This window comes from Crinia signifera, chromosome 3 (genome assembly GCF_055691185.1).
Source record: "Crinia signifera chromosome 3, ASM5569118v1, whole genome shotgun sequence".
In the NCBI taxonomy this organism is placed as follows: Eukaryota; Metazoa; Chordata; class Amphibia; order Anura; family Myobatrachidae; genus Crinia; species Crinia signifera.
In genome coordinates this window covers 280,659,809-280,677,944 of record NC_139219.1, presented here as the reverse complement: position 1 = coordinate 280,677,944, position 18,136 = coordinate 280,659,809, and the positions used below count along the sequence as shown (strand labels likewise).

The 18,136-nt window shown below is 45.9% G+C and overlaps 1 protein-coding gene across 7 annotated transcripts in view; it reads right to left on the bottom strand.

Annotated features, from left to right (window-relative positions):
• YEATS2 (YEATS domain containing 2) overlaps positions 1 to 11,560 on the bottom strand; it is a 58,405-nt gene extending 46,845 nt beyond the window's left edge. For 2 of the 7 annotated variants that reach the window (XM_083178262.1, XM_083178265.1), the window contains exons 1-8: positions 11,341 to 11,503; positions 11,062 to 11,181; positions 10,095 to 10,192; positions 9,416 to 9,508; positions 8,589 to 8,819; positions 2,826 to 2,935; positions 1,295 to 1,456; positions 302 to 413 (exon numbers count right to left, since the gene is read on the bottom strand). In XM_083178262.1, coding sequence (XP_083034388.1) covers positions 302 to 413; positions 1,295 to 1,456; positions 2,826 to 2,935; positions 8,589 to 8,819; positions 9,416 to 9,508; positions 10,095 to 10,192; positions 11,062 to 11,161 — 906 coding nt within the window. In that variant the 5' untranslated portion in view covers positions 11,162 to 11,181; positions 11,341 to 11,503. Of the gene's footprint in view, positions 1 to 301; positions 414 to 1,294; positions 1,457 to 2,825; positions 2,936 to 8,588; positions 8,820 to 9,415; positions 9,509 to 10,094; positions 10,193 to 11,061; positions 11,182 to 11,340 lie in introns of all 7 variants that reach the window. The other 5 variants (XM_083178260.1, XM_083178264.1, XM_083178261.1 and 2 more) reach the window with 4 other exon arrangements.
• Between the last annotated feature and the right edge of the window lie 6,576 nt (positions 11,561 to 18,136).

Genomic DNA, 18,136 nt, shown 5'->3' with positions numbered 1-18,136 from the left:
GTGAAACCTGTAACCAGGGAGCCTGTTCTGGGCCTTGCACTGCATGGTTTTTGGAAGAAAACTTCAGAGTGGTGACACTGGATCACAGAAGACATACTAGGGGGTTGGGATCGGTCAGACCTCATGGCGGGATGCACCAGACAGAACCTTGTTCCCCCAGGAAGCCTGTCCATCTCATTGATAACCGGAAAATTAAACCTGGGCAACGCCGGGTGTTTCGGCTAGTATTTATATGCAGTATAAAATGATGAATATTCCAATGCGCATTATATCAAACCTTTTTTCACATAAGAGGAAGTACCTTCAAGTTATGTATGATATCAATCCGCTTGTTTTGGCTGTCCTTAAAGTGAATCTGCACTCTAACTGGAAACTCGCCCCAACCTCTGCGCGTCAAGTGGAAAGGAGGCTCCCTGAAACAGAATATGATCAGTCACCCCATAACCAGAGCTATGAGCATGTGCACAAAGGCCTATACATACGACCTTGTGTATGTTCTTTAATTTAACAATGTATGAAAGGAGAATGGAAATGGGAGCAGGAGAAACCTATCCGAACCTTGTTTAAGGGTTTTATCTCGCTGCAGAACAGATCTAGTCATGGTGTATTAATGATGGGGCTTCTTAGATGGGTCTGCGCATGCACAGTTAGTGCTGGCCCCACGCAGACACTGGTTCTGTAGTCCATAGGCTACAATGGGCTACCACCATCTCAGAATGGCTGTAGCCCCTAGAGACCTGAAACTATGCTGCCCAATGTTGAAACATCGGGCAGCTTTGCATCCCCATAGTAACCTATGGAGGATGCGGCGGGCAGGAGGGATCGGAGATTGCAGCCGCAGTGCCTCCTACATACATTTGGGCGTTTTAGGTAATTTACCAGCAAAATATTAAATCATAACTAGACCCAATAATCCCCAGTGACAGCAACCACCAAGGAATAGAGTACAAATACATAGCAAATGAAAGAAGAAAATGTATTAGCATTCTCCTCACAGATCTAAAACACTTTCTTAGGCTGCAGTAATTAACTACAGGGATGATACTACAGTCATCAACTCTTGTACATCATTTGTACTTTCACCATAAATTATTAAATGTAAAAAAAAAAAAAAATCTAGTCAAGTGCAACATAGCAAATGCTATAGGTATTACCATATATCAAAGTTTTGATCCTAACGTATTTCATCATTTTGATTGCCTGATTCGATTCATTGTCAGCAGCTTTATATGAAACATGCTCTGGAGACAAGCTTCCACTTACAGAGTGTCTCAAATGCTACAGTAGGTCTCACCTGACCTCCACTAGGTCATTGGGCTTGTAGCTCGGGTGAAGAAAGAACCAGACCTTTTTCACAAAGTGATTAATGCTTGGTTCCTTTCTAGAACCTCGTACATAAACCATCCACTTGTGAGTAGACTGATCATTTTCCTCTCTCTTGTCTGGAGGAATGTACCTGAAACAGAATTGATAAGAACAATATTTACATAGAGAGCAGATACCATATATCATATACTAGTAGTTACAGGGAAAATACAGACTTGTGATTAAATACCTAACCTTTCTGTGCAATATGGGCCTGGCTCTGACGCTCCACCCCAGGTATCAATTCCTATACTCATGTACTATTTCCCCAATGATGCATCTTAATTCCCAAATAGTGTATTAAGTCGCTAGTACAGTATATACTCAAATTAGGATTAGTAGTTTTCCACAAAGGAATAAGCAGATTAGTATAACTATGTGCTGTGTGATTCATACGGGATCATTGCCTTTTTCCTTTTGTCCCTAAAAGCCATGTACACAGTCAAAATTACCAAGCAGGGTTAGCCAGAATCGCACCTTAGGGGTTATTCTAATTGAATCGGTCCCCCGCACAATCGCACGGGGGGGAATCAATTTTTTGCACATGCACCTTTCGGCACATGTGTATATGCTGGGTGTGAGCTGGCACAGCAAACATGTATGCCATCCCGCTTGCACCTGGCAGTGCGGGGGCTTCCCGCACAGGGAGCTTGCAGATCTGAGACACCACAGAGGTGTCTCAAATCTGCGAGCACTGGAGAAATCATTCAATGGTTGCCGACCACACTCGCCGAGCCGTTCGCTCCGGGAAGGGAGAGGCGGGTACAGGGCGCCCCAGGAGCGTCTACATAAAAATGCTGGGAGCTCCTCTGAGAACACAGGCATGGTGATGCCTGCTCGGGCCGGGCGGCTGATGTCACATGACATCAGCACCCTCCTCGAATTTGGCGGACAGCAGCCAAAATAAAAGTTAGTCTAGACCAGAGGTTCTCAAATTCGGTTAACATTTTCCAGGTCACCCTGCAGGTGCACTCATTACGGACACATTTTAAAAGCTAATAACTTCACTTGTGATTCTGTGAGGAAAAATGCACTGTGTGGGGTCATGAGGACCGAGTTTAAGAACCGGTGGTCTAGACTGACTTATTATCAAAAGGGAGAAAAAGTTTCACCAGTTTGGCCACATGCGAGGGGGTGTGTTCACGTACACATCTCCTCGCATGCTATCGAGGGGATTGGAATGCGGCTGGGCAGCATTTACCAGTTTGCTAGGCTGCGATTACACGCAGCCTAGCGAACAGGTCTGAATAAGGCCCGTCGTTGTGGACAAACACAGAAAATCAGGGAAGCACAGGACAACTGCAGCATCACAATCCATTCATGTGTGTATATGAAAAGACAGGTGTGATAAGCGATACAGGCGCTTAAGATGCCAGCAGTCCAAATCCAGAAAGTTTTTCCTAACGAACACAAGCCAAATGTTTACACACATTCAGATCAATGACAAATGTCAAACCTACTTTGAAACGTTTCCAACCACAATTGTTTTCTTCACAAAACGCCGAGATGTGTCTTCAGATCTGATAAACCCTGAAGTTTTGTTCTCTAGATTTTCAGAGGCTACAAAATCCTACAGAAAAAAGCGATTTATTTAACGAAGTAGCATCTAACAACTGTATCAAGTTTCATTATAGAACATTCAAAAATAATTGCAAAAAAAGTAAATTCTTTGAACTAAAAAAAAAATGTTCATTTAGGGTACTAGAACAGATAAAATTTGTCATAAAAAAATAAATAAATAATCCAGACATAAAGGAAATTTACCTGTAAATACCTTTTTTTCTGAGTCCATGGGGGCCACTGGAATCTATGGGTATTGAGTGGAGCACTGGAACTAGCTCCAAAAGGTGGGCAAACATCTTTTTGGCTGCGCACCTGCTCCCCCTCCCCAGTACCCTTTCTCCAAATCAGGGAAGTCAGTTTATGGTAAAAAAATACCAAGGACCAGAAAACAGAGCAGGAGTACATAAAGTAAAAGGTCCATGGGACTGCGAGAGCACCTGCCAAGAAGGCATTTGGGTCCCTGGTGCAGGAACTGTAGCGTTTTAGCTTGCAATTTGTCTGGAGGCCATGATATCAATGCCCAGTCAGTCAATGCAGCGGCCACTCCCCAGAGCGTACATAATGGTCTGCGGAGGAAAGGCGCGCCTTTACTTTTTGACAACCAGAATGATGTACACCACTGTGACAGCAGTAAGGAAGCGTTCTGATCACTGGAGGCTCCGCTGCATGTGGGAAATACCTGATGATGTAGGAGACTGCACTCATATTGTCTGACTGTACTTTCACCGGTCTGTGCTGTAGGTAGGACTGAGCATGACGAAGTGCACAACAGACCGGCCAAAGTTCCAGAATGATGATGGACAGGTTTGCATCAAAATGACCATCGACCCTGCAATGTGTGACTTTGGCTAAGTGCTCCCCACCCCCGGAGACAGGGGTCTGTTGTGAGGAGAACTCAGCCCAGTATCAAGAAGGGTGACCATTGATGCGATGCGAAGACTGGAACCACCACAGTAGGGATAGCCGTTATCTCCTGTGATAGGAAAATCATCTAAGATTTGAGATGGAGCCAAGGACGGTTCTGCCAATCCAAGAGCTCCAGCTGTAGGGTGCAGGAATAAAACTGAACATACTGTATTCCAACATGTCGAATGTGAAAAATATTTTTCCCCAGAACTTTCGTGGAGGCCCTGCTTTCAATGAAGAATGACCAGACTAAAGACTGGAGAAAGAGTCCTGTTGTCCCTGGGAAGGGATCTGGTGTATTTCCTAAGACGATGCAAGGCTGGGTTTGCACCAATTGATTCCCCAGCCATGTGTACGCAGAAAGTCATTTATGAGACGTAGATGGTCATGAAGGGTCTCTGCAGATTGAGCCTGTAGAAAAAGATTGTCCAAGTAAGGAAGAATTTGGATCCCCTTTGGCGAAAGTCTGCAGACATTACGGTCATGACCTTTGTGAACAGTCTGGGTGCCATGGATAGTCAAGCACAAAATTGGAAGGGATATTTCTGGACTGAAAACCGAAGAAAGTCTCACTTGGAAGTATAGTAGATGTGACCAAACATGCAATGTGGGCATCCATGGAGGATGAGGTTCCCACTTTTTCCTGTCCACCTGCAATGATGCCTGCTGAACTCAGACATTTTTTAAAGTGGCAATCACTTATTAGTCAGAGTTCGGCTGCCATTCGGCACAGCCACCAAACTAGGGCATCATTACATCCTGCCCCTAGTCTGGATGAAGGGGTCTAGTATATTTTGTAGAGAGGTAGATTTGACGGATTGTGATAAATCATGAAAAAAAGAGGTGGCCGAGGAAACACTGTAGCAGATTGCCAGCCTAAAGCTGCCTACTCTTGTGGTAAAAGCGAAAACCTGCCTACTAAGAGGCCAGCTCTCGCATAGCTTGAGATAGGGAGGTTGCCCGGACATATATAGCAAGGTATGAGCGCTAGGGACAAGTGCTGTGTGCTATGTACTATGTACAAGTGGCTGCCTTCTGGTAGAGGGATGCCGCCCTCAACAAAGAGAAATACAAAAAGAAGATCCAGTAGGCCCCTTATGTACACAAAAGAAACAATTTAATTAATAAATGACATAAAACAATAAATTGCACAATTAAAATAACCACATCAATGCAATTGCGTTTTAAAAGTATCCTATAGTTACCAAGGCCCTTATTCTGATCGGTGCGGCCCGATCAGAAATATGCGGTGATGTCCGTCTTGGCGAATCCCCGCCTTCCATACGGATCGCCACCTCCGTCCGTATGCGGATATGTGGCGGTCCGCATGAATGTGGACGGGGATACGCCTCCTCCATGGTGGGAGCAGCCCCTGCATTCGATGGTCGCCAAACATCGAATGCAGGGCCGCACGCTCCACCAGGTCCCGCGCAACACAAGACCACACGGACACTTGTCCGTGTGAAATCTTGTATGGGGGCGGGCAGCTGACATCCGGCGATGTCAGATGCCCGCCCCGTACCCACGCGTCACGGCCTCATTACCATGCATACGCCCCGCGTTTGCATGGGAACGCCCATGAAACGCGGGGCGTATGCATAGGGTAATGAGGATAAGTAGCCCCTCACGCCCCTCTACGCCCCCTGTGCGGCGTATAAAGAATCCATGCGGCGAAATCGCCTGCACATGCGCAGAGTGACCTCTGCACATGCGCAGACGATAAACATCGGCGGCCCGTACGCAAGCGGGAATATCCGCACCGATCAGAATAAGGGCCCAAGTCCTGATTGGATGATCGAATTGCGCAGAATTGGACAGATATTTTCAGTCCCGCAGTAAAGGATAGAATTCCCAGCACTTTTTGGGGATAGATGGTATGTCCTCCCAAATGGAACAAGTGGGTGAGCGGGTGGGTTCCTACTCACTCCCAGGTCTCAGATGTTGATACCTGTAGACGTTAATAGCACTTGGTTCAATCACCAAGTGCTATTAACGTCTACAGGTTATCAACATCTGAGACCTGGGAGTGAGTAGGAACCCACCCGCTCACCCACTTGTTCCATTTGGGAGGACATACCATCTATCCCCAAAAAGCGCTGGGAATTCTAGGTTGCCCAGACAGGCTGAGGAGTGGGATCTTCTGCAGACTAATCACGTGCACAGGAGTCCGCAGAGCACTGATCACATAAGCCAGTGTTGTCCTGTGTCGCACAGTAGAGGTTTACCTTACAGGAAGTGCAAGTGTATAGCACGCAGAACCTCCCCTGGGAATCCTTTGACAAGGTTCCCTTGAAAGACAAAACGGTCCAAATGTACACACAATCCCACAGTACACTATCTAAGTGGTAGTATGGGGTGTAGAGAACCAAATGATAAGAAACTAATATACTAATAAGTGGTCCTGTGTGGCTTAAATACGGTGAGGCCCCACAGTGCAGTTACTACTTAATTAACAGGCACAGTGTAAGAAACATAACAGACACAAAGAAACCATAATATGACTCTTAGTTGTGCATTTACTGAATGTCGCTTTTTAAATTTATGAAAATCTCACGCAAACATATATTAGGCAAACAATGTGTCTATGAACAGAAGTTAGGTGAAAGGCTAAGTCACTGTAGACCACAGTTCCCTGCAGTGCGGAGAAGCACTTAACTGCACCCAAGCTGCTCCCAGCGCCTTAGCGAAGGAGGTGGCTTATAACACCAACCAGTTCACTAGTGTACAGACTGCTGGAACAGGTGTTGGATAATTCAGCTCGAGTGTGGAGGATGCTTACGGCTGGTTGTAAAATAGAGAAAGTGAAGAAAATAAAATATATAATAAAACCTCCAGGCTGCTAAATGCATCCCCATAAAACCATGCCCAGCTCCTTGGGCACCAAAGTAAATCCTAACCTTCCGGGCGTGGAGGCAGGGACTGTGCTGCAGCCAAAAAGAAGCTTTGACCCCTTTGGTGTCAGTTCCAGAGCTCCACTCAATTCCCATGGTTTCCAGTGTCACCATTGATGAACAAAAAATTATTAATACGTTAAATATTTTCTTATTTGCTAAAATGTCTACATTGCCTGCTAGTACTCATTTGTGTGGGCATATGTTCCAGTTACACTGTTCTTACAGTAAAGAGCCTTTTCTGTTAACTGTGATTCTATACCTTTATTTTAAATGCATCAGTGTTAAAGATCTCTTCTCTGGCTTAAACAACAGCTGTATTGCTCATTTATTTGACTGTGTATACATCTACTTTCTCTAGTCCCAGAGCTGCTACTTTTTTGTGATCCGATGCTGAATAATGAAGCAAGGACAAAAATTCTCCAAATCAATTTAACAGGAGAACTCTCCAGTGCTTAACAAGAGGCAATATTTTAATTCAATATTTGAAGTCAAGTAATCTATTTTTTTTTTATCTATGAGTCTTGTGGAGCCTTCGCTAAATTATTTATTTTAATTAGTAATCTTACATACTATTTTCTCTGCCTGACAAAAATTGGTATTGCAACATAAAAAAAAAAAAAAAAAAAAAAAAAAAAAAAGAGGTTTGCTTGCAAATATTTACACCAATTTTGACAAATTCACTTGGAATTCAAAGTGTTAAGGAGCGTGGTTTCATCGGGAATTCCAATGACATCACTGGTACTTGTGTACTTTCACGGCTCCCATTGCATGCCAAATGTAGTGGCATGCGATTTTTGCCGTTTTTATGCATTTTTTTTTCTTCGAAAAATCGCATGCGATTTATAACAGAAATGCATTGAAATTAGTATCAAACATGTTCAATGGCCCCCCCAAATGTCATTTTTGAGGCTGTACCACCCCCACTATCAACGCGAACCCGAAGCGTGGCGAGCGCAGCGAGCCCGCGAGGTGCGGCGGTACGCGTCCTACGACTTTTTCATACCCCCACTATCCACGTCGGCGTGGAGTTGAGAATAGAAAGTGTGGCGAGCCACCGAGCCCGAAGCGTGGCGAGCCCCGCGAGGGGACGCAGACACCTGTGGAGCCCGCGAGGGGACGCGTATACCTGTGAAGGTATCCGTGTCCGCTCGCCGCGCTTCGGGCTCGGTGGCTCGCTGCGCTCGCCACACTTTCTATTCTCAACTCCACGCCGACGTGGATAGTGGGGGTATGAAAAGGTCGTAGGACGCGTACCGCCGCCCCTCGCGGGCTCGCCACGCTTCGGGTTGATAGTGGGGGTGGTACAGCCTCAAAAATGACATTTGGGGGCCATTGAACATGTTTGATACTAATTTCAATGCCTTTGGATGCATTTCTGTTAAAAATCGCATGCGATGCTTTACTATACGATGGACATCGTGGGAGCCGTGATTGTACACAAGTACCACATCACTCATGGGTGAGCCAAGCGTCTCCGGGGATGCTGCCCCCAGAGACCAATGCCTGCACCATCGGCACTTCCTCATTGACAGGAGCTGCAGGAGAATGCAACACTGTTGCACCTGGCTCCTGTCACTGAGGAGAAGCCGGTATTTTGGTGTCGCCTCTTCCAAAGGTGACACCTGTGTGAAGCTCACACCCCACTTCTAGTGCCACTGCAAACAGCGTGGAAAACACATTTATACAAATTAACATCATGTGCAATCTTACTTCCCTCTCTTGGAAATCCTTAGGATGTCTTATATACTATAAACAAAACTATTATACATTTTGTACCACAGATAGAACCACATGTAACACTAGTCCTGTCCAAAGCTTGATCCATTAATAACTATTTTCAGCACAATATTTCTAGCATACCTTCTCAAGGGTTTCATTTGTGGCAGAGGTCCCTTTGTGCACGGTTTTGCCCGGAACATGGCTGTCTTTGTCCAATACTTCATTTTGCGCACAGACCGAGTCAGTCTCTGAATTATTGGCAGAAGGTGTGTCCGAGCGGTGATTCGCAGGAGAAGAGGCCCGGGAAGGAGATTCCAAAAACTTCTTAATAGCTGGATGGTTTAGAATTGTTGGCTCACATGCAGGAGTTCCCTACAGACACAAAGAGACTGTAGTATGACTCTTAGGGGTTCATTTACAATGATGGCTTCAGGGGTTAAACCCATGCAAGCACAGGGAGAATATACAAACTCCACAGAGTTAGGGTCAAGGAGGGAATCAAACAAATGACCTCAGTGCTGTGAGGCAGTAATGCTAACCATTACACCATCCGTGCTGCCAAGCGTTAAGCATGCAGGGGACAAACTTGCTATGATTCATGTAAAAAGCCCCATGATCAAGTAAAATGCATGTACAGTATGAACTAGAGCAAAAAAAAAACATTGCTGCATCAGCAACCATAACAGTCAAACAAGCAGCAGGGCGCCAGGATGCAAGGGTTAGACATTGTTGTAGGCAATAGGAGGGAGAGTATGTTATAGGTGAAGGAAACAAAAGCACACAAGGGAAGAGGGCCCTGCTTGACAAAGCTTACAGTCTCAAGGGGAGAAGCAGCGAGCAAGGAGCAGTGGGTTAAGTTGAGAGCTGAAATGCTTTGTTAAAGAATACATTGTATAGTGTGTACCCAACTTTACTTTCCACGTACACAATGATAGAAATAGATGGAAAGGATAAATAAAGACATTTACCTCCTGGCCTTTGCTGAACCCAGCGGATGCATAATAATTGGCCACAATGTATGCTCGAAGTTTATCCATCATACGCCTAGCTTCATTCAGGCGCTGTGTTAAAAAGAGATAGTAGAGAACACAAAAAATTAAGTTAGTCAACAGAACAGAAGGGACCCGATTCTGAGGTGAGAGAGTTCTACATTTTTGTATGCCCAAAAGATCTTTGGAAAACCAAAAAGTAAATCTACCTGACAGAAATGGCCATGCAATAGGGACACAGGATGATGGGAAATGTTTGCATTCGTTCATCTTACCTGCTACAGGAAGGATACTTTTGTATATGGTATATAAACAGTTGCTGTGAGAGATCTTTAAAATATCCACACAAAAAATGCCAGCGTCACCCACAGCGACTGTTTCTTTAGTATAAATAAATACAAATACAGCCAAGTTAATTAAATATTACACCCCCCCCCCCCCCCCCCAAAAAAAAAAATAACAAAATAACAGTGACGCTTTCACAGCAACGTTGGCACTTAAATCCAGATATAGGACATCACGGTCCTGCTAATGAGAGTGTAGCTTATTTATGGGGAACCACATTTGTCCTGAGAGGTCTTCATCAGAGCTGCACTACCAAATACTACAACATGCTCCTCCAAGCCCCCTACCCAAACCTCCTGGCCGGAGACAATACCTGATCTATGATTTCAATTTCATGTTCTTTGTTCTTCAACTCAAGAGCAAACTGGTCCTTAACAATGGACTCAATCTTTGAGATTGCAGCATCACGAGCTAGATTTCGAAGCACAAGGAAAAAAAAAAAAAAAAAACACACAACACTTTTTTTATATTATTTTTTTATTATGTACAAACATTTATGTAATTGGAGAATTTTTTTTTTTTTTTTGCTATTTTGTGCAAGCGAGACTGACGTTACTATATACATGTTATATTGCGCTACTCACTAAGCATTAATGCACATTGGAAACTTTGTGCCATGAAACACACTACAGGTGGCTTAAACATAAAACCTACCTGCACCTTTGAGCAGGTTTGTACATGGGGCCTGATTCAGACCTGATTGCTCTTCTGCAAAGGTACAGATGACTACACCACCCACACAAAAAAGAAAATCCCTGTGTAAATCTGCGAGTGCATTGCAGAAATATCGCTATCCAGTATCTGGTCACGCATTCATACGCAATTCACTCACCATCGAATGGTTTTTCCCAGACTGAACAAATGTGAGTAAGTCTGACCCTACCACAACTCTGCAACAGACCGGCTGATTGAGGCCGGCTCTGATGTCACAGACCCTCCCTTAAAATGCCTGGGCACACTTGTGGTTTTTCTGACACTCCCAGAAACCTTCAGGTGTCCATCCCCAAATGCCGACTTAATGTCAGTTACTTCGCCAGGGGACTGCGAATAGATATTTTTGCTATTTCTGTAGCAGTTTGGCCTTACACATGCAGGCTACAAACTATACACATCATGCGCAGTCATTCAATAATAGAACGGATTATGAATTTGCACATCAGCGATCAACTCTGAATAACCCCTAGCCTGAAATGTGCGCAAACCCATTTAAAACAAAAAATAGCAGTAAAGTGAACGTATCAGTGTATGCAACGTGATGAAATGCCTACGTTCCTGCGTACCTGAGGTCTCATTTGCCTTGTGTCGCTTATTCTGGTGCACGACTGATATGTCTTCATAATCTGGGTCCTTATCTTCAATTGTTCTTTTTAATCCAGACATTCTGAATCAGTGACAGCTGACTGAATAATGACACACAGAGACAGAAAGAATAACCCCACATCATAATAACAACACAAGAGTAGCATCTATACGCTGTATACAATGATAAGTGACTGAAACACTGAATAAACCAAGACAGAACATCACTGAGATGCTGCTACAGGGCCACCAACGCCTACTTGCAGTGCTGCACATCAGGCTGTTCAGAGTGTATCTCAAAAGGGTTAATGAGCTTCAGGCTGCCGCTCACCCGGCTTGTAGCGTGGAAGGGCCCACGCGTGTCGAGATCACGTGACTGTTGGCGAACTCACACAGATACTCTGGGCTCAACAGTAGTCCCTGCTTTGTGTTTACATCCAGCCAGTATGACGATTGCCGATCTATTCGATCTACTAAGTTCCCCGCCTTCGTTCCCCAGCGGATTACCACGTGGGCAATGGAAACATTAGTGCTGTAACCAAAGGGCGTGACTCGCTCTGCCAGATACCAAAATGGCCGCCACCTGATTCTTTTTGGTAGGTGCCGGCTGCCAGCGCCCGGCAGACAGGAGTCAGGATGCTCCCTGGGCAGCTGAGCTCAGCTCTGTGCTAATAGTATATACACATTACACGCCTTCCTGAGCTCCTCTAGCTTGGGGGTTAATTTACTAAAGCTTACACAGTGACAGATATGAAAAGAGGTGATGTTCCCCGAGCACCCAATCAGCTTCAAAAGTGATAAAATGGAGAGTGATAAAGAACCAGCCAATCAGCTCCTGCGGCCTGCCTGACATTTTTCAAACACAGTCTATGACATGGCAGGTAGGAGCCGATTGGCTGGCTGTTTATCACTCTCCATTTTATCACTTTTGAAGCTTAGAGAATCTGGCCCTCTGTCTTTCATTTCTCTATTGCATGACAGAATCTGTTTGGGTACTTCCTCATCTTTGTGGGCCACCGCTTATGCTATGGAACTTACATAGCGTACGGTGAGCCGCAAGGTTTTTTGGGGGGTCCACCACTCTCCTGTGTGTCCACGCCACCATCCTTTACGTTTAGCATACCTCCCAACAGTCCCGATTTTATCGGGACAGTCCCGATTGTCAGGGCCTGTCCCGATGTCCCACCCGCGGGCGGCAGTGTCCCGCGGTGTGGGGGGGCTGTTGGGAGTCCCCCCTGTCAGCTGCTAAGCAGCGGGGAATAAACGCTGTGCGCATGCGCACAGCGTCTATTCCCGCAGCCAGGGGACTGGGGGCATGGCTAGAGGCTCACAGAGCCTCTGGGTCATGCCCCCATAGCGGCAAAATGGGGGCGTGGCCTCGCGGAAGAGCCGCGTGTATAGGCCATGCCCCCAAATTAGGCCACGCCCCCGAAAATTCCGCCGTGCCTCCGGCGCGCAGGAGCATCTTCCCGCCTACAGAGCTTCGAAAGTTGGCAGGTATGGTTTAGTAATGTTGTGGTTAATGAAGAGGAGTGAGCCACCGAGCCCAAAGCGTGGTGAGTAGGGATGCCAATCCCGGGGCATTTTTTCAATCCCGGGATCCGGGATTGAAAAATGCTCATTCCCGGGATTCCCGGGATCCCGGGATTGGCATCCTTAGTTTGCTGGCGTGTACCCGATACCCACCCCCACACCAGCCGACCCGCAGATTTACTTACATGGGCGGGCGGCCGGAAGTGGAGTGGGTTCTGAGGTGCACGGTGCCGTCGGGCTCGTGCACCTCCTCATCAGCAGTGCACTGCAGCGGGAGTAAGGCGCAGGACCGGCGTCGGTGAAGGGGCGGGCTGGCCGGCGCAGGAGGAGAGGTGGGGGGGGCGGGCGGCCAGGAGGAGCGACACTAACAGTAGTGTGGGCGGCGTGCGTGGCCTGCGCAGCATGACCGTCACGCTGCGCAGGCCGCACGCAGGGGTCTGGAACAGCCGGGCACTGGGCAGTGTCTGAGCGAGTGCTCAGACGCTGCCCGGTATTAGACTGCGCATGCGCAGTCTAATACCGAAATCCCGGGATTGGATACTCCAATCCCGGGATTGAAATCCCGGACTTTTTAGGGCCAAATCCCGGGATCCCGCCGATCCCGGGATTGGCCACCCTAGTGGTGAGCAAAGCGAGCCCGCGAGGGGACAATCGCGATTCATGTAGCAGCTAACGTAAGCATTTTCTAATAGCAATAGTTGGCAGGGCATGCTGGGATGTGTAGTTTCACAACAGCTGGTGGGGCCCAAGGTTGGAAAGGCCCGCATTACTGCATGGTGAGATAATATAACATACCCTCCAACATCTGAGGGTAAGAATTCTGTACACAATAGAAAAGGGGGCGTGGCAAAGTCTCCTTTCATATACACCATGCCCCACGGCCCAGCACCTGATGCAGCTGAGCTCATGTCACATGGCGGTTTGGTGGGCTGCTGGCATATTAAATAAGTATATTTAATAAATAAGTATATTAAATATGTGACATGAGCTGCAGTGGCACCGAGCCCGAAGCATGGCGGGCTCGCCACACTTTATAAAATCAACTCCACGCCGACGTGGATACTGGGGTATGACGTGGATAGTGGGGGTAAAATGGCTGGTCTATACTTTCCCTCCTCTGGCCCGGGCACTGCATCGATCCCCGGTGACTCCCCGGCAGTCGCATTCAGTCCCCCCTGCTCCGACACTCGCCACGGACGCTGTACGCAATTAGCGTAGTGCCGCTGGGGGAGCAGGGAAACCATGTGATGCACTACCAGCGGCACTACGCTGAATTACGTACAGCGCCCGCTGTGAGTGCTGGAGCAGGGGGACTGAATGCGACTGCCAAGGAGTCACCGTGGATCGCGAAGAGTCAGCAGGGATCGACGCGGTGCCCGGGCCAGAGGAGGGTATGTATAAATCACACCACCCTGCTGCCTCCTGTATTATCACGGCGCTGGCTACGCTGACAATACGCAAGTACCGCCCTGCCTTTGAACTTGCCCAGGTGAAGTGGGTCCCCAGTCATTGAGATGCATGGTATGAAACAGGACTTGGAAAAGCACTGACGTTTCTGACTGGTGAATACAACGGGGCCAATCAGAGGTACTGAGATGGTCCGTCTTATGGACGTGTCATCAGCATGTCACTGAACTCTGCATTCACAGCTGCTTAATCGTTTACATATGATGTCATTTTCAGACAAAAAAAATGATTGCCTGCTATGGGACTGGTGCAAGACTCCATGTTGCAACTGATGGTGGCATCTTAAGACCTTCAAAGTGGACGCCTTGCACATTCACACATACAGGGCGTACAATAGAGAAGGATGTGTAGTGGCAATTGCATTAGTACTTACATGGGTGGGTGTGAAAACATGCATTGACAGTCGTGTCTGTGGCCACTTCTGAATATGCCATGAGAAATGCCATAGCCTACACACTAGAACCCTTAGAATCAAGACTCACCTTTTTACAGATGCATTTCACTAATGTCCCTTGTTAAACTTGTTTTGTATTTTGGGACTAATTCTGCATGGGTCCTTAATCTGAGAAATTGCAGTTGCCGGTAAGCAGTAAGCCGCTGCCCAGACCGAAAGAGAAAACACCTTGTGCAAACTTGTCAATACATCGCAGATTGCTATACACACTCATGCATGCAAAATCCTATTTACCCTTGATATACGCATGAGCATTCGCTCGATAACCGCTCAATTTGTGAATTCTCTAATTAGCAATCCATGCTAAATTAGGCCCTTTATGTGGGTAAGGCAAATGTACAGCACTTTGGGGTTAAGCAGCCGAATGTGCAGTGCTATAAAAGAAACTAAGTAAATAAATAAATAATAAATGAGAGTTCTATTGAAGATGGAATGTTATGGGCAACCAATCAGATTCTATCTATTATCTTCTATAAGGCGCTAAATAAATAAGTCGATTCTGATTGGTTTCTATGGGCAACATCCCATCTTCAATTGACCTCCCATCTTAGTACAGTAAATAAACTTCAAATCCTATTGCTATTACCAGCAGTGATACTGCGCATGCGCAAAAGCCTGGCTTCTGTGGACTGCGTCAGCTGCAGCCCATAAAAGTTGGCTAGGGCTGCACGGAAAGGCAGGCAGTGGCTTCCTGCGGGAAGCCAGCTCTCTGTCCATTGCAGTCCGGACTGGCAGCCCTGGAGGAAGGGAATACCTCCTAATGGGACTGCCGGTCATGTGGGTGACTAGAATGTAGGAATTCCAATAGGGAGTCACTGCCAGTTACAGTGAAGTCACTGGCTTCACTAACCCTGAGGAGGTGGCGGATTTTACCTGGGGGGGGGGGGGGGGCGGTAATAGCAATAGGATTTGAAGTTTATTTACTGTACTAAGATGGGAGGTCAATTTGAAGATGGGATGCAGCCCATGGGTAAAAACCCCACTGGTTACCACCCATCCATAATTCCACCTGACAGTCCATTAATGCCATAATCTGTCCAGAGGCTTTCTCATCCCAGATGGAATGTGTTACCTGTATATTAGCCTACTCTCCTGGATTGGCCAGATGGCTTTTGTTTCACAGATTGGCCAAGCCCCTTTAAGAGCTTATTGGCAATAGCAACATTTATCATACAGAATGAATTTTAAATAGCTAGAACTAATGTATAAATAGGTCCCTTAGAGAATGATCAATGAGAATAAGAGGGAAATAGAAGTTATGGATTTAATAAAACAGAATATAGCATAAAGAAACTACACATTAAACTGAAAACAGATACATAGAAAAATGAAATGACATAGCTGATGGTTATTTAAATAAGACATGTTTTATTTAAAATGTGTTGTATTATAGATGTGTATTGTAGCTTATTATAGTGGTCACAGAAATGTCCCATGGTGGTTTCATCTTTTGACACTGAAGCCATTTATGTGCTAAGACATCCTCACTGCTATCCTGGTTTCCTTCCTGTGCACGATTCTGACCATCGCTAATAATATTTCCGTGCATATCGTCTAGTGCAGGGCTGGGCAACACCGGCCCACCAGATGTTAGTGAACTACACATCCCAGGATGCTTTGCATTAGTTTTGCTATGTGGCCATGCTGAAACTGATGCAAGGCATGCTGGGATGTGTAGTTCATCAACATCTGGAGGGCCGGTGCTGCCCAGCCCTGGTCTAGTGTATATACACACACAGTTGGTCCACTTAGAGCTGTTCTCAAATGTTCCCAGGGATAAGTTAAGTGATGAGGTATACCTTTTTTATGTCTTTATATTCTACAAAAGGGTTTTGTAGTTCTAGCGCTATGGTAGAATTTTATTGCTGCACTTTTGTGAACTTTTACGCTTTCTCTCACTCTTCCACATTAATGAAGCTGAAGTCCAGACTGTGGATTATGGAGCCGAAATTCTGTAGATACTGTAAATCCAAGTTTTCTTTATCTTGTGCACACAGGGGTTTTGATAAAGAGCTCATTAAATGTAGCCATCAGCTTATATAGAGTTCATTAACCTCTAGCTAGGTACTGTATGTACAGCATAGTAAATGCAACAGAACATGACTACACCAACATACATCACTTTGCTTATCTCAAAATATATCCCTGCACAACATCTCCTCTCTGCACAAGATCTGCGTCTCTCATCCACACTCATTACTAGATCCCATTCACAATTGCAGGACTATCATGAGGAAGCACCCACCCTATGGAATGCTCTTCCACGCACATTAAGTCTCTCCATTAGCCTCCAAACTTTCAAGTGTTCCCTGAAATCTCACCTCAGACACGCTTATCATGTTCAGGAACCCCTACATAACCTCCAGTACCTTTAGAATGTAAGTTCTATCGAGCAGGGCCCTCTCTCCTCATGTGCTTTTATTAGAACATATCTCTGCCACTGTTATAATTGCATCAGTGTCCATTTTTGCAACAGTCTTTTTTATTTACCATGTACTTGTCCTAATTTGTATTGTAAATCACAATCTTACTTGTATTGTTCTTTGCTCATCTATGTATTGTCAGGCGCTGCAGAACCCTTGTGGCGCCATATAAATATATAAATAAACAATAATAATAATTACATCCCATCAGGACTGTCTTGCAATCTGGTGGGACTGACATGCTATAGACATCCCTATCCTTTTGTATCCCTACTATTATTTCTATAGATTGTAAGCTTGCGAGCAGGGCCCTCCTACCTCTATGTCAGTCTGTTACTACCCAGTTTGTTTTATCACTGTTGTTTCCAATTGTAAAGCGCAAGGAAATATCCTGCGTTATATACAAAAATTATAAATAAATAGAAGTAGGTATTGAACTAAACATAGCAGGGTCTGTAAGGCTGCTGTAATAAACCTTCAGAGTTACCGCTGGCTCTCGAACAGTTGATAGGTTAAAAAATGTTACTACATGCTCCATAATCAGACGCCGTAATGTAGGACATTAGTTCTAGGCTGTTAAGGTGGGTGCCTAGATGAGGGGTGTATCATTTAACTACAGTTTTCATGCAATGGCCAGGTCCTTCATGCAATCTGCGCATTTGGGGCTAGGTCCTTCTCACAGCTCTCCGGGATGGGGGAAGGAGAGTTGGCCTCCAACTGCACACCCCAGCCATGGGAGAGCACCTTAACAATCCAGGTGAGTCTCGTTTACCCCTCCCTGAAGACCTTCCGCCTTTTTCAGTTACAGAAGAGCACTCTCCATCTGCCATAACCATTCTCACCAGCCCCCAGCTGCTCTCTCCAGCAGCCGCTTAGTCATGTGACCTGCTGTTGGCTTGTCCACTATTTCTGTGAGGGGGCTCAAATATATGTGAAATATATTTAAAATGAACATGCAGGCAGGCACAAATACAATGGGTGAGATTTAATGCCGCCCGAGTTCAGCGCAGTGCGAGCTGTCCGCCGAACTCTGACTTTTTATAAAGGGGAATTAACTTACAAGGCAAAACCATGCCTTGTAAGTTAATTCCCCTTAAAAAAAGTCAGCTCGCACTGCCGCTTAACACGGCCGGCATTAAACCTCACCCAATATTACAGATATGGTACTTCCTCCTCTTT